The sequence below is a fragment of the Manacus vitellinus genome, unplaced genomic scaffold (genome assembly GCF_001715985.3).
Source record: "Manacus vitellinus isolate BGI_N305 unplaced genomic scaffold, ASM171598v3 scaffold_2_pilon, whole genome shotgun sequence".
Taxonomy (NCBI): Eukaryota; Metazoa; Chordata; class Aves; order Passeriformes; family Pipridae; genus Manacus; species Manacus vitellinus.
Window position 1 is genome coordinate 30,373,902 of NW_021940208.1, and position 13,414 is coordinate 30,387,315.

Below are 13,414 nucleotides of genomic sequence, written 5' to 3' on the forward strand. Positions count from 1 at the left end.
TCAGATTAAGGGGGACTTTTATTTTTCTTAGCAGTACAATCAGAAGAGTTCAATTTTACAAACGTTACTTCAGCAAATGATTTTTGTTTAGTTCATCTCTATCCCTTGATTCACGTTGGACAGGCAACACTCACATCCAAGTGGTTCAGGCATTGAGGTATTTTGCGTGGTGTTTGATGTGATCATTAATAAATGTAGCAATGAAAAAATAGCTGTGATCATAACCCTAGAAAAGAACAACAACAAAGAAATCAGCAAACAACATAAGGTTTGTAATAAAGGAATCATGCTAAGCTCTCTTATAGGAAAGGTAATGACTCTCTTGGTTTGATCCATTTTAAGAAATACCTGGATTATGTCTAAAAATGGTAAAGAATATCCAACAGGTTAGGTATATATGAACACTAGAAAGCTAAACAAACAGAAAGTACCTTAACCTGCCCAAATCTGGGCCACTAAGCTAGACAGGGGTGTCAGCTCCAGACTGAGATGCAATCGGAGAGAACAGTTCCCACTGTCCTACTGGTAAAACACAGGGCATATGGATAACACAGCCCGGGTCTGAATTACCTCTCCATCCATACTGCTAAAATGATGTCAACCTCTGAACCACTCCCCTTCATCAGCACTAACTGTAGGTGCAGGGTTTATGATAAATCAGAGAGGACAATCCCTCACTCTCCAGACCTGGGCCCCTCACTGGGTCTGGCTGGAAGTTGTCAGTGGCTTACAAAGACTCCATTGCTCTCAGGACAGTGTTGTTTTGGGTCACTGCACTATAGGAAAAAGCAATCCTTCCACCCAGGTCCTTAAGTGATTCTAAGATTTTAAGCAGTTCCACCCCTTTCCTGATTTACACAGACACATGCAAACTAAATCATCATGAAATTTTATGTTGAGCACAATACCCACAGCACAGAGAAGAGATCCAGCAAAAGGCCATCTGTCACTTTGCTTGTACAGTGACTGTGATACTTAGTAAAAATGACTAATGCTGTGTCTTCAGCCAAGCACTGGCAACTCGAGCCACCACCGAGGGATCGGCCTGTACAAACTGGAATTGTGACGGCACCTAGTGGTGAAGTGCAGCTAAATCAGGTGGATACTGCATCCCTTGATGGCCGATACAACAGAAAGTGTCACTTCCCACCCTCTTCCTCGCTTGGCCAGGGACAAGAGTGAGAGCATGTCCCGTTCACAAGATACTCTCTTCACTGCCTGCTGCATAGATCCAAAAATCACAAAGCAAGAACCCAACAATCAAGGGCTGCAGAAGCAACTTGCCTGCTGCAGTCTGAAGACTACTGGGATTTTTTGCTCTGTGCAGGCAGCGATGAAGTTATCAGGCAGTAACTGGCCTGCAGATAGGAACTGGTCATCTTTGCCCTGATCAATCAAGATGTCAAGGCGAGGGCCTGAGTAGGCCTTCACAAGCTGTGTAGCATCATATGCCTGCAAAAATAAATGAGAAGCAACATCCAGTTACATATGTGCGGCTGGATCCACTTTGCTGACTTCAAGAAAAGAATGGCACAGAGAGGGTACTGGGCAGCATGATCAGGACACCAAGTTACACTTTGGAAGAGCAAAAAACTCCGGAAATTCCAAGCAATTGAAAATTAATACCCATGGTCTAAAAAGGGCAAACTGTACGATCTACCTAATTTCCAAGTTGGCAGTTCGACCGAACAGAATCCAGCCCAGGAGAATCAGAAAACAGGAATATAATCAGTACTGATTCACACCCTTGTTCAGACACTAGATCCTGCTAAAGAAACTTGGTATCTTGATGTAACTACTTTGGCAGCACACATCATAACTTAAAGGCTCTAAACATACATGTATCAAAATGAAATTGTGCGTGGGGAACATGTTTCCTGTGGGGTCCTGTGCTTGGTACAGGCTCAAAATAAAAAATTCCTTTAAAAAGACAGCGAAGTGTTTAAGGCTGTGGAGAAGACTGGTCACCAACAAACAGCAAAGCCGAAGTCCTGCACCAAGGCATCAGAGCCATCCTTCCAGGATGCCTTTAGATCCAAAAATGACACTACAATGGAAATGGGAGCTTGGGCTCAACCAAGCATTGTGGCCTTGGTATAAAATGATGCTGCACATATTTACATGGCAATCTTAAGCCAAAATACAGAAATCAGAGGTTGTATATCTGTGCCAAAGGCAAGTCTAAGTGGACTGGGTTTACAGAACAAAGTAAGTTAAGGGGACAAAAAACAGGTTTTGTTTTGGGGGTTGTTCTGTTTTGTTTTGTTTGACAACAAATAAATTAAGTCTAATCAAGTCTAATTGGTGATTTTTAAGTATACAAGCTACTCTATTAGCAATTATAAAAGCAGCTAGCACTCTCCTTTTCTGTAGTGTTTTAATCAGATCTCGATGTCTTCCTAGCAGGTACTTCAATCAAATTTCCAAGGGATTTAACTGCAGCTTGTGCTTATTTACAAGGAAATCTGAGTACCTGGTCATGATGATCCCTTCAGTTTAGTTCTAGAAATACAGTGCAATGTTTAATCTGAGATTAAGAACACTGAACAGCTGCCCAAATAATGCAGCAGCATGCAGATAAAAATTTTTGTATCTCAGCCATTCATATATGACTACCTACATCTCAAAATTAAGGCCCCGGGAGCTAAAACCTAACTTTGTCTAGTTTAATCCTGTTCTACAGGATATGAATTTCCAAGTATCCAATGGGCTCCTCTTCCAGCTGCCTCCCACAGGCTGCCCCTGAAGATGCCATGAGGCTCATCAGTCTCTGAACAGTTTGCAGCAGGCTCTTTTCAGGCTACTACAAAAATCAACTGATCATAAATCAACTGCTCACAATTCTTCTTAGCACAGATTTTTACATTTTCATAAACCAGAGAGGAACGTAGTCAATTTGATGAGAGACCTCTATCTCATTACATTTTTATAAGCACCATCAGGCAACAGCAAGTCATACCCACCAAAAACAAACAAATGCTTTTCCATGCTTAGGGGTGTAGCAAAACAACAGCATCAGCTCAGGGGAATCCCAGAGTTTCATTCCAGACTCCTGCTGCCATATATTTACAGATTACTCATTCATGTGTTATTAAAGAACTGTGGTTGCAACACATACCTCCCACTTGCTTGTATCTGGTCCCAGATATCCACCAAAGGCTTTCTTCCCCCACTGACACTGAATTGGGTTGCAGATAGGAGCAAATGCTGATACAGACTGCTCAGAAAGAAAGAATGAAAAAAATACTATGTAACAATGAACTCCTGAAACTGAAACTGTTGATATATTTAATGCTGTAACAGAACTCAGAATTCTTCTGCCACATCTACAGAATCAGAATCACAGAATCAGCCAGGTTAGAAGGGACCTCCAAGATCATCAAGTCCAACCCCTGATCCACTACCACCATGGTTACTAGACCATGGCACTAAGTGCCACATCCAGTCTCATCTTAAAAACCTCCAGGAACAGAGAATCCACCACTTCCCTGGGCAGCCCATTCCAATGCCTGATTACCATCTTGTCTTACTGATAGCTGCCAGGAAGAAGAGACCAACCCCCGCCTGGCTACAACCTCCTTTCAGGTCGTTGTAGAGAGTGATGAGGTCTTCCCTGAGCCTCCTCTTCTCCAGGGAAATCTCTATAAGCATTAGTATACCTTATATAACCTATACTGTATCTTACTTTGTACTTTCCAGGATTCTTCAGAGCAAGAATAAGAGCTCCATGACCTCCCATGGAATGGCCAAAAATAGACATCCGTTCAGAGTCAGTTGGAAAATTGGCATTTATTAGTTTAGGCAGCTGTAAAGGAAACAACAGTGTAATAAAAATGTTAAAGCAACTTGAGTGTGTTTAAGAAAAAAATCACACAACGAATTAACTAACCAATTAACTAACACATTTTAATGCCACGAAGCCACTGAAACCAAAGGTACATCTGTGTTCCAGCCTGACATCTGTGATCATGGCCTGAAAGCAACCTGAACACGACTGTAAAATCAAAAGGAAACAATGCCACAAATAATAAGTAACTCAAACTATCTCTAGAGAAATCTATCATAACCTTGTAACACAAGATGTGGGAATTTCCTGAGAGAAATTTCTTGATAGAGACATAAATATGCATGCGCTCCTGTAAGTGACCAGAATGGCAAATTTTTCTTGGGATACTAGTTTTTCCCCATATTCCCATTTACTCTGGTTTTATTGCAGACCACACGAAACACGTAAGAGTAAACTGGACACTCACCTTTCTAATATACATCTCAAGGATCTCCTTTTACACCCAGTTAAAGAACCACCTCCCCATCCCCCACAAGACAGCAAAAACTGTGAACAGGCAATACAGCTGAAGTTCTGGTGCAGTGAAACACAGTGGGTTGTTTCACAAGCAGCAGAGTAGAGATTTTACAGGAGCAGAGAATGCACAGGTAACAAACTAAGAGCAGAAGCACAGGCCAACCCTGTAGCATCTCCAGCAGGAAAGCAGACTCAAGGAGTTCCTGCTCAAGCCCTGCCAGATGTTATCATCTCTGTGCTGTGGTTCTCTCTCTTCTCAGTTCTATGACAATGTCTGTTTGGTGGGGAAAGGCCTAACAACTGGATAAATCCGATCACTGAAACAATCAGGGATTCAAAAAGAAAAAATACATTCTTTTTATAACAGAGAAAAACAAGAAAATGACAAACCATCCACAGGCTATCGAAATCACCTTAAGCAAACTGGTGCTAGGAACAAAGAGTATAACTGAACCATACCCCTTTACCTTACCCAGCATCAACAGGAGCAAAGTTACCTCATCTTTTATGTAGGAATACATTCTATAGTTTGTTTTCCAAGGATCTTCAGTGGCATCCACATAAAAACCAGCACCAGTGCCAAAATCCCAGCTTTCATCTTCTCCTTCAACATTGCAGCCACCTAGAATGAAAATTCTTTCTACAGTTACTGTCTTTACTACACGTTCAGAATTGGAGAACCTGCCATACAAATCAGACTTCGGACTCAAGTTTCCCAATCATCATATCTCTACCCCTCCAAATACAAAACAATTCAGATTTTCATTCATTAGTACAGTGTTTTCAACCATTATTTTAACAACCCTTTCAAAATGTCACTTACATAATACCTGCATATATATCAAACTTCTAAATAGTTTCTCTTCATAACTAAATATGACATACAGATCTCTCCTAAATTACTTCTGTAAAGCTTTATCCAATTTACCTAGGGACTTAATCAAAAGTTGTTATTTGTTAATTGGCCCTATCAGCTTATTTCAGTCTCTAGGCCTCATCCTATCAAGTACAAGAAACTACGTGAGAAACCAAAACTGAAGAAAATTTCCTTTCCCCCAGAACATGTATCACCAAATAGTGTGTCTAGGCCAATTTATGTGCTTCAAATCATGTCTGCTGACCTTCCTTTCTAAGATTCTAGAGAATAATAACACTTACTGTTCCTGTAATTTCTTAAGTCTATACCTCTACCTTTTCTCAATTCATTTCATTGCTTCCACCTATATCTCTCCATGAAATTTAAGTAGCTTCTTCTTTGAATAACTGCAGGGTTGTAACCTCTTTTCCAAGGCTACACTTTCAAACTAAATTTGCAGATGTGTCCTTGAAAGTAATACATCCCATCCAGTCCTCCCTTTGATTAGTCTGTGATTTACCAGCCTGGTTTGCAGAACAGAATGTAATATTTCAAGGTATATGTGGTAGGAAAATAATAGCCTCTCTTTCTCCAAAATGTTCCTAGTTTCTGCAATCCAAAATTACATGGGTTTTTACCACTGTCAGATTACACTGCAAACCCATGTGTAATTTGACAGTGCCTCATAATTTGTGTAAAGATACCTGCCATGCTGTCACAGTGTGAAATCAGATTTGCACAAGGATTCAAAGTTGACTCTGCTCCAGACTGACATGCCCTTGAATGCTGAGTGATTTCATAACTTAACAGTCCAGCAGCCCCAGGGACTCAGGGCGCTTACACAACATGTTGGATTTAGAAAGTCTATCTTCGGTACCTCAGAGATAGACAAAAACTCAGTAAGTCCTGCCAGGCAATGAAGGCAATGCTCATTATCCTAAAAGAAACGTTCATGAAGCCTTGAAAAAACAGAAATTTGAAAAGAAATCCGCATAATACTGCTCAGCACACCTGCCTGGAAAAGCAAACCCCTTAAAAGAAGGAAAAGTAAAGTCTACCAAGGCCTGACAGAGGGTCTGTAATGACAGGTATTTAATGATTTCATGCAGTCTTTTTACCCACCAGGTACATTTCCTAGCTCCTAGAAGATAATTCTCATTTAGCTATAACTACACAGTTAAAAGGCATATGTAAGCATTTTCACTGCACGTGCTCAGATCTCTTAACTAATGATTATATTTTAATTGCTCTTCACTTGTTTCTCCAGACAGCTCAAAGAGACTTAAGAACATTTGGAGTCTCTGAGCTAAAATTTAAGAGTATAATATGAAACACATACTGAATTTCATCCAAATAGTGAAGCAATCCTTATGAGTTATTAGACTTAAAGGCACAAGAGAAGCTGCCAAAAGGGATTAAAAAAAAATGGACACAGCAATGAATATGCAAATGCAGTTACACATTGATGGAGACAACTTACACAGACAACATCAAAAACAAGTTCCAGTATAATCACTCAATGTCAATAAGGCAAAGGTTAGCTGCCCATCTCTAGCCTGCAGCAAATAGCAACAATTAAGTGTAAAGTTCATTCATACACAAGTTTTGCTCTTCTGTCTCTCTTCTTCACTACAAACATGTATTTATGTTCTTTGACCTGACACAACTTCAAAACCTCAATGTGAAAAATATTTTATGGACAGAATATCACATCATTTCAATATTGTCTCTATTCAGATCTGACCCATTAAAACTTGGGAAACAGTGGAAGACTGCCACCTTTGTATATAGCACACATGAGAGTTTAGCAGAATCCAGTAAATATGAAACATAAAACACTGAATCCCCAAATGACTCTATTTCCAATAAGTGCTGATCCACGATTTTCAGGTTTCCCATACTCAGCCTTATACAAATAACAGCACAACACTTAAAAACTCCGTTCATCAGTAGTCCATTGTAGTGGGAGGGGGGGAAGGGTTTCTGGCTTGTTTTTCCAAGTATGGAATCCTCTACAGACATGTGTTTAATTGGCTTTAGAAGACAGAATACGATAAAGAGCAAGCATCACAGCTTTGTGTCACAACACAGTTCTGCAGGTTTTACAGAGTCTCAGCAAGTCACAAAGTGTCAGCAAGAATTCTAATAACACATGATTCTTGTTTCACTTTTCTTTCCTCTCCTCATTCAATGGCCCCTTTGTTCTGGTTTTAGTGCCACAACAGCAAGAGAGTTTCAAATGTCGAACCCTCACTACCACGTTATTAAGTACATACACAATATGATCTAGCGAACAATTCAAGATACAGAAGGTGAGGTCATACTCTGACTCAGGTGGGCAACACACTTTGTAGCAAACTGCAGCACTCCATTAGCCAAGGACAGAGACAGTGCCCTTCAGTGTAACGACTCTTATGACTCTTGCTAGAACTTACGTGGGCTTGTGTCTGGTGCAACCACAATAAGACCGTGTTCAGCTGCAGCTTGTTGAAAACCAGCTTTTGTTATAAAATTCTGTTCTGTGCAAGTTAACCCTAGAGAAATAAAAATATCATTGGTTACCCATCATTTACAGTATACCAGTTTCAAAACCCTTCTTGACAGAAAAGGTTTTGAAAAACAAGGGATTCCTATCTCCATAAGCATGGAAAAGTCTTTTCACTAGGTTCAACAATACTTAACAATCCACAGGAACAGACACAGTTGCATGTCAGGTCTAGTAACACTAACACTAACATGTGATCAAAACCAGGTCAGTGTGTGTACTCTGTATCCCCTTGAGTCCCTACTCATATAGCTTATAGCGCCCTCAAGCACCATGAATTTAAATCCATTAACCACAGACACTGTTGCTAAGGTTGACATCCTTTACTTTTGACACCTAACCCTGTAACTATATTTTTCTGTCTACTGCCATCTCAGCTGTTTGCATCACAGAATTACACGTGTGGTCTGACAAAGTTCACATACTTTAGGCAGTATAAGCACTGTAAGCACTTTGCTCCAAACCCACAGCAATCCACACCTTCTGTACTGCAGCAGGCCCAAATTAAGTCCAATTACAAATAAATAATACTCCACACTAATATTTTAATTTTTCTTCATTGTGCAATTTGAGAGGGCTTAATGATTCTTGTTTTCTCTGAGGACAAGTTGCAAATAACCTCATTTGATGGATATACTAGCCAAGACAGCATGGTTTACATTCAAAAAATAAATGTGCTGCATGGCTCAGAGCTCTTCAGATAATTTTGATGTTTCTAACATTAAGGATAAACATTTTTATGTAGTCTGCTGTCATTCTCCAAATCAGACCTACTAGCTATTTTGTGTAATGAATACATACAAGGAGCATATTATTCACACTAACAGTCAAGTCTCCTGCTTTCTAAACAGAAGTCTCAATAAAGCAACTCCTATAATTACAGAACAGAGTTTCTGCTTTTCATCTTGAATAATAGGAAAAAAACCCAACGATTTAATTAATTTATCCAAGAGCCTTCACCAACATAAATCTGACCATTATTTATGCAATAAATAATGCCTTAACATTATTTATGCAGTTTTGGTGCAAGATCCAGCTCTATGGGAGATGGTAAAAATAGGATGGAGAAACAAAGCCAGGATAACTGGGAGCACATGTCTGTACACGCAGACTCATCCCAGCTTGGCTTACATCCAGCAAGACAGCAGCTGGATAGGAAGCTGCAGGAGCTGGAGAGACAAAGAAACGATGCTGTGGATGGACAACTTCACTGCTCTTGCACAACCTTGTTCAGCCCCTGGCCCTTTCTGATCCTACAGGTTTACCTTACTCTAGATGTGTATGCACTAAGGCAGCTAACAGCACCTCTCTCTTCAAGTTCATCAGCTTTCCCCTGCAAAACAGCACTCAGAATAAGGTGGAGTCCACAGGACAAATGTGCTGGCTTCCATGGGCTGTATTTCACATCCCTACTCTGTTAGCTGAAGCAGTCTGTCATAAAAAAACAGAAGCAGGAGGTGCCCCAGTGGGAAGGCCTCTCAGGAGAACCTTTAAATGTATAAGTTTTGGAACAAAAAGTATGAACATTTTAGAACACAAGGGCAGAATATTTTGAACACTGAGCATTTAGAACTGGTAGGCTACCCCCAAGGCTGGTTGCATCCTAATGTATCACAGTACACTCAAAGTAAATGCTTCTTCCAGAAGATGATCTTTTGTAGAATTCAAGAGCTCCCACTTTAGTACCTCCACATTAGGTTTTCAGTAACCTTAGCTCAGTAGCTTGAACATGTTTAAGATTATCTTTTTTAAATTACTGAAATTCACGTTACTTACCCGAGAGCCAATACAGCACAGGACACTTTCCAGTTTCTGCTTTTGGAGGCAAGTAGATTCCAAATTTCATTTTGCATTTTAGCTCTGCACTGTATTAATAAAAGACTCCTTGTTATCACCACTACTTGATTAAGAAGATCACTATCATTAAAAAAAAGAAAGGTAACTCAATGCATTTAATTCAAAGAGAGATTTTGTCAGTGAATTGTAACAGCTAAGGTAAATGAAGTGAAAAGCCATTTTTAAACTCAGCCTTACACTCAAATTGGCAACAGCTGACTTTCCTACCTTGTTCTGAACATCCTTACAACAGAGGCTTACAAATAAGCCACATTTTTGCAGTGGGAACAGTTTGAAAACTGAATTCTGAACCCCAGCAATATTGAACTTGAGCTTTGGCTATTAAATTGCAAAGTAATTTTTACTGAAGAACTATCTACTGCATCTGTCTGCTCTTTTCCTGAGTGCATAGAAGTGAAATATCTAGTAGAGTGAATGGAACTTTGCACCCACACTGATTCTCTGTGCCGCAAATAAGACAATCCAAAGTGATGGAGCTTCATTTTCAAAGGTAAAAATAGCGGCTTCGTATCTCAGATCTGCAGCACTAAGTACACTAGATTATGTTAAACATTAACACAGAAATACAAGAACGCAGCCAAAGCAGCAGAAGACATTATTTCTTACTGAAATATGGATATTAGTGAGAACGTGCTATTTTCCTGTAGACTGAAAACACTGACAGCAATGACAGTATGTGTTTAGCCCCATGCTAAACATCTAGGCTGCTTTAGTGGTGTTTACCTGTCGTGTTCAAACACCTTCTGGAAACCCTCAAAGCATTTGTTGCTGGAAACTTGTTTCAGAGCCATGATTTTAACTGCAAAAAAAGAGGAGCAAGTTAAATTTGAAAATAAAACATTCCTGGACTTACAGTGAGTTTTGAGAAAAGAAGAGTTGAGTACAACTTGAAATATCTTTGTTTAGTTTTGTAGTTTTTCAGAATCTCCTGAAAACACTTTCTGATCTTTCATTAACTTTTTATTTCCCCACAGAAAAGGGACAGGGGAGAGTGAACTCTTTTGAGCAGGATGGGCAAAACCTTCCTGATTTCCTACAGACCCACATCTTCAGTCACCTTTACCTCTGGAGTAACTGTGGCTTGCTCTTTGTCTACCAACACCGCTACCCAACAAGCAATCTCATGTGCTGTGGTTAACCTGCAGTTGCCTGTGACATGGGGCCAGGTTGCTACCTCCACAATGACTGTACAGGAGATAAACCTGTCCCACCTTTCACTCGCTGTGTGTGGCCGTATCCAGCCACTAATTACCACAATACTGAGGACTGTTCTCATCTTTGATGTAAATTAATTACCATGTTCTAACACTCTGTGGGATGGCAGAAACGGAGAAGCAGAAGGGTTATTTCCATGGCAAGCAGTATGAAAAATACGAGCAAAGAAAGAGTAATGGGAGTTTTAGAATAGCTGGTAGCGCAAAAGTAGCAAATTTGCTAAGGAAATTTGGGAAGGCTGACACAGAAGTGGACACTGTCAGCTTGCACAGGCAGTAAGGCCAACCAGGCAGCTGAAAGTGGGACAGACCAAAAGTGTCACAGAATATACTGAGTTGGAAAGGGCCCACTAAGATCATCAAGTCCAACTCTTAGCGGGACAGCCCGAAGAATCCTACCGTGTACCTGAGAGCATTGTTCAAATGCTTCCCGAACTCTGTCAGGCTTGGTGCTACGACCACTGCCCTGGGGAGCCTGTTCCAGTGCCCAACCACCCTCTGGGTGAAGAACCATTTTCCAATACCCAACCTAAACCTCCCCTTACACAACTTTAGGCCATTCACTCAGGTCCTGTCACTGGTTGCCAAGGTCAGCATACAAGAAAATCCTGAGGAGAAACCAGGTAATATCACACCAGGTAACAAACGTCAAACCGAAAACGTTTCATCCCTAAGAGCTGTGCGCTTCTGCGGGGCACCGGCCAAGAAAAGACACGCACCACGGAGAGCCCTCAGGGGCTGATCGTTGTCTTCTATCCCCCCGGTGGGGCCGGAGCCGAGGGGTGCCCACCAGGCAGTGCCTTACACCCATCCCACCGCAGCACCGAGCTAGAGGGGCTGAAGCAGTACCAAGGCCCCGGCCCCGGCTCCGCTCGGGACGCCCCTTTCCGTTTCCACACAACCAGTCCTGCCCGCTGCCCCTGAGCGCTCTCCTGTGCCTCCATTTCCACCCTCCCGCCCTCGGAGACAGGGATCCCTCCCCCGCGGCCTCCTGCCGGCCGGGCCCGCACGGCCCTGCCGCTGTCCGCCGCCCGCTTGCTCCCCGCAGCGCGCCCCGGCTCGGCCGCCCCGCGCTCCCCACCCCGCACCGCCTGGCCCGCAGCCCCTTCTCGCCCTCCCTTACCGCGGCGGGGCGGCGGGTCCGAGCGCGGGCGGTGCGGGGCGAGGGGCGGCCCCTGCGCGCAGGGGCTCCGCGCCCCCGCCCCGCCCCCGCTCCCGCCGCCGCGCATGGTGTGCGAGAAGGGGCAGCTGGGTAGGGAGCACCCCCGAGCCTCCGCGCTGCAGGGGTGGTCCTCGCGGGTCTGAAGGAGAATATATCGAGCAGTAAAAAAATTAAGAATTAAATAAAAAATTAATCCAAATGCTCTGATAATAGTGGACTGTTCGAAGCAGCAAGTGTTTCTGTTAGTGTCATTGTCCCTCTTCAAGGGTAGACAAAAGGCCTGAGCTGGGACCGCTGCGTCTGTACGTTCTACATGTTTTACCTCCCCTCAGTATTTTACAAGTCTTCACAGCAGCTGCCACCTGACAGCCTGCTAATTTTATAATGGACCCAAATTCTAGTGTAGGTATTTTACACTTCACCTGCAAGATAGCAAAGTAAAGCAGACAACTGTTAGTGTTTCCATCTTATTCATAACCCAAATTATCTCACTTTATGCTGTTAGAGGGTCTGGTCTCTTTTTTTTTTTTTTTTTTAATTTTATTTTTTCTTATTTATTTATTTATTTATTTATTTGCAGTTACACGTGCCTATCAGTTGTCAAAAAGTGTCCTCAGCAAAGCTCTCTCCCTCTTTGTAGTCTTGTACCATGTATTGCACTGGCAGCAACTATTTTTGCCCATAACATTTTGCAGTCTGTACTTTGCCAATGTGACAGTAATTCCCTTTGTATTTTTGATCCCTTTCTCCAGCAAGGCACAGTACCGACAATTTTGTACCCCCAGAACTTTGTATTGTTCCCTGGCAGACCTCTTTGGACTGCAGCTACTGGACCTTAGACCTGGGCCACACATCCTGCCTTTCAGAGCAGCTTGGCTATCTTGTCTCTCTACTTGGATGTAGTTGGTACAAATAGTCTGTCTCTGAGCTGTTTAGATTTCCTTTTCTCAGTTTTTCTTTGTCAAGATGGAGTTAAGTTGCCATTAATCAAATTAAATTGTGTTTCTTCTTGTATTTCTCTAGCACTCTTCAGGTTGTTGTCGATCTTGTCTATCTCGCATTGGCCCCAGTACGCCTGTAGGAAATGTGGGTAGAGCCCTTCTCAAATCTTCGTTCACAAAGCCTAGCTATGATCATGATGATATGATGTATGCCCAGCTTGCATAAAATAAACTCTTTACAAAGATGAAAGGATATATTTTCTCCAATTTTGTGAGTAGAGAATTGAGGCAAAAGAGGGGACCCTTTGCTTTCTGTAGCTGTTTGCATTTGTGCAACACACTAAAATTTTTAGTTGGTAATATAACTTTGCAAAGATATCAGTGACAGTGTACAGCAGATTAGATAAAGAGTGACTCATTCAAGTTCACAGAGAAAGTTTTTTTGAAAGTCAGGAACTGAACTCAAGTCTCTTTGGCATGACCCAAAAATCAGCAATTAAAAAAAGGCATGACTGTGGCATAGGAAAAAGAACGAC

The 13,414-nt window shown here is 41.9% G+C and overlaps 1 protein-coding gene across 3 annotated transcripts; it reads right to left on the minus strand.

Moving 5' to 3' along the window:
* On the minus strand, positions 1 to 11,943 carry ESD (esterase D). Of its 3 annotated transcripts, none has more exons than XM_018071090.1 (9): positions 11,899 to 11,943; positions 10,285 to 10,360; positions 9,481 to 9,569; positions 7,595 to 7,693; positions 4,801 to 4,925; positions 3,686 to 3,805; positions 3,119 to 3,217; positions 1,285 to 1,452; positions 1 to 226 (listed from the first exon to the last, which is right to left on the minus strand). In XM_018071090.1, exons 2-9 carry the CDS (start codon positions 10,350 to 10,352, stop codon positions 146 to 148), a joined length of 849 nt encoding a protein of 282 aa, XP_017926579.1. In that variant the 5' UTR covers positions 10,353 to 10,360; positions 11,899 to 11,943; the 3' UTR covers positions 1 to 145. The 3 variants fall into 3 exon arrangements, with proteins under 3 accessions (XP_017926579.1, XP_017926581.1, XP_017926580.1); XM_018071092.1 differs by lacking the exon at positions 11,899 to 11,943 and adding an exon at positions 11,495 to 11,514; XM_018071091.1 differs by lacking the exon at positions 11,899 to 11,943 and adding an exon at positions 11,321 to 11,440.
* Positions 11,944 to 13,414: the final 1,471 nt, after the last annotated feature.

Coding starts and splice junctions, on each gene's coding strand:
- ESD (XM_018071090.1), bottom strand. CDS start 10,352: ATGGCTCTGAAACAAGTTTCCAGCAACAAATGCTTTGAGGGTTTCCAG. Junction 9,570..10,284: donor AAGGTGTTTGAACACGACAG/GTAAACACCACT, acceptor TTATTAATACAG/TGCAGAGCTAAAATGCAAAA. Junction 7,694..9,480: donor TGTGCTGTATTGGCTCTCGG/GTAAGTAACGTG, acceptor TTATTTCTCTAG/GGTTAACTTGCACAGAACAG.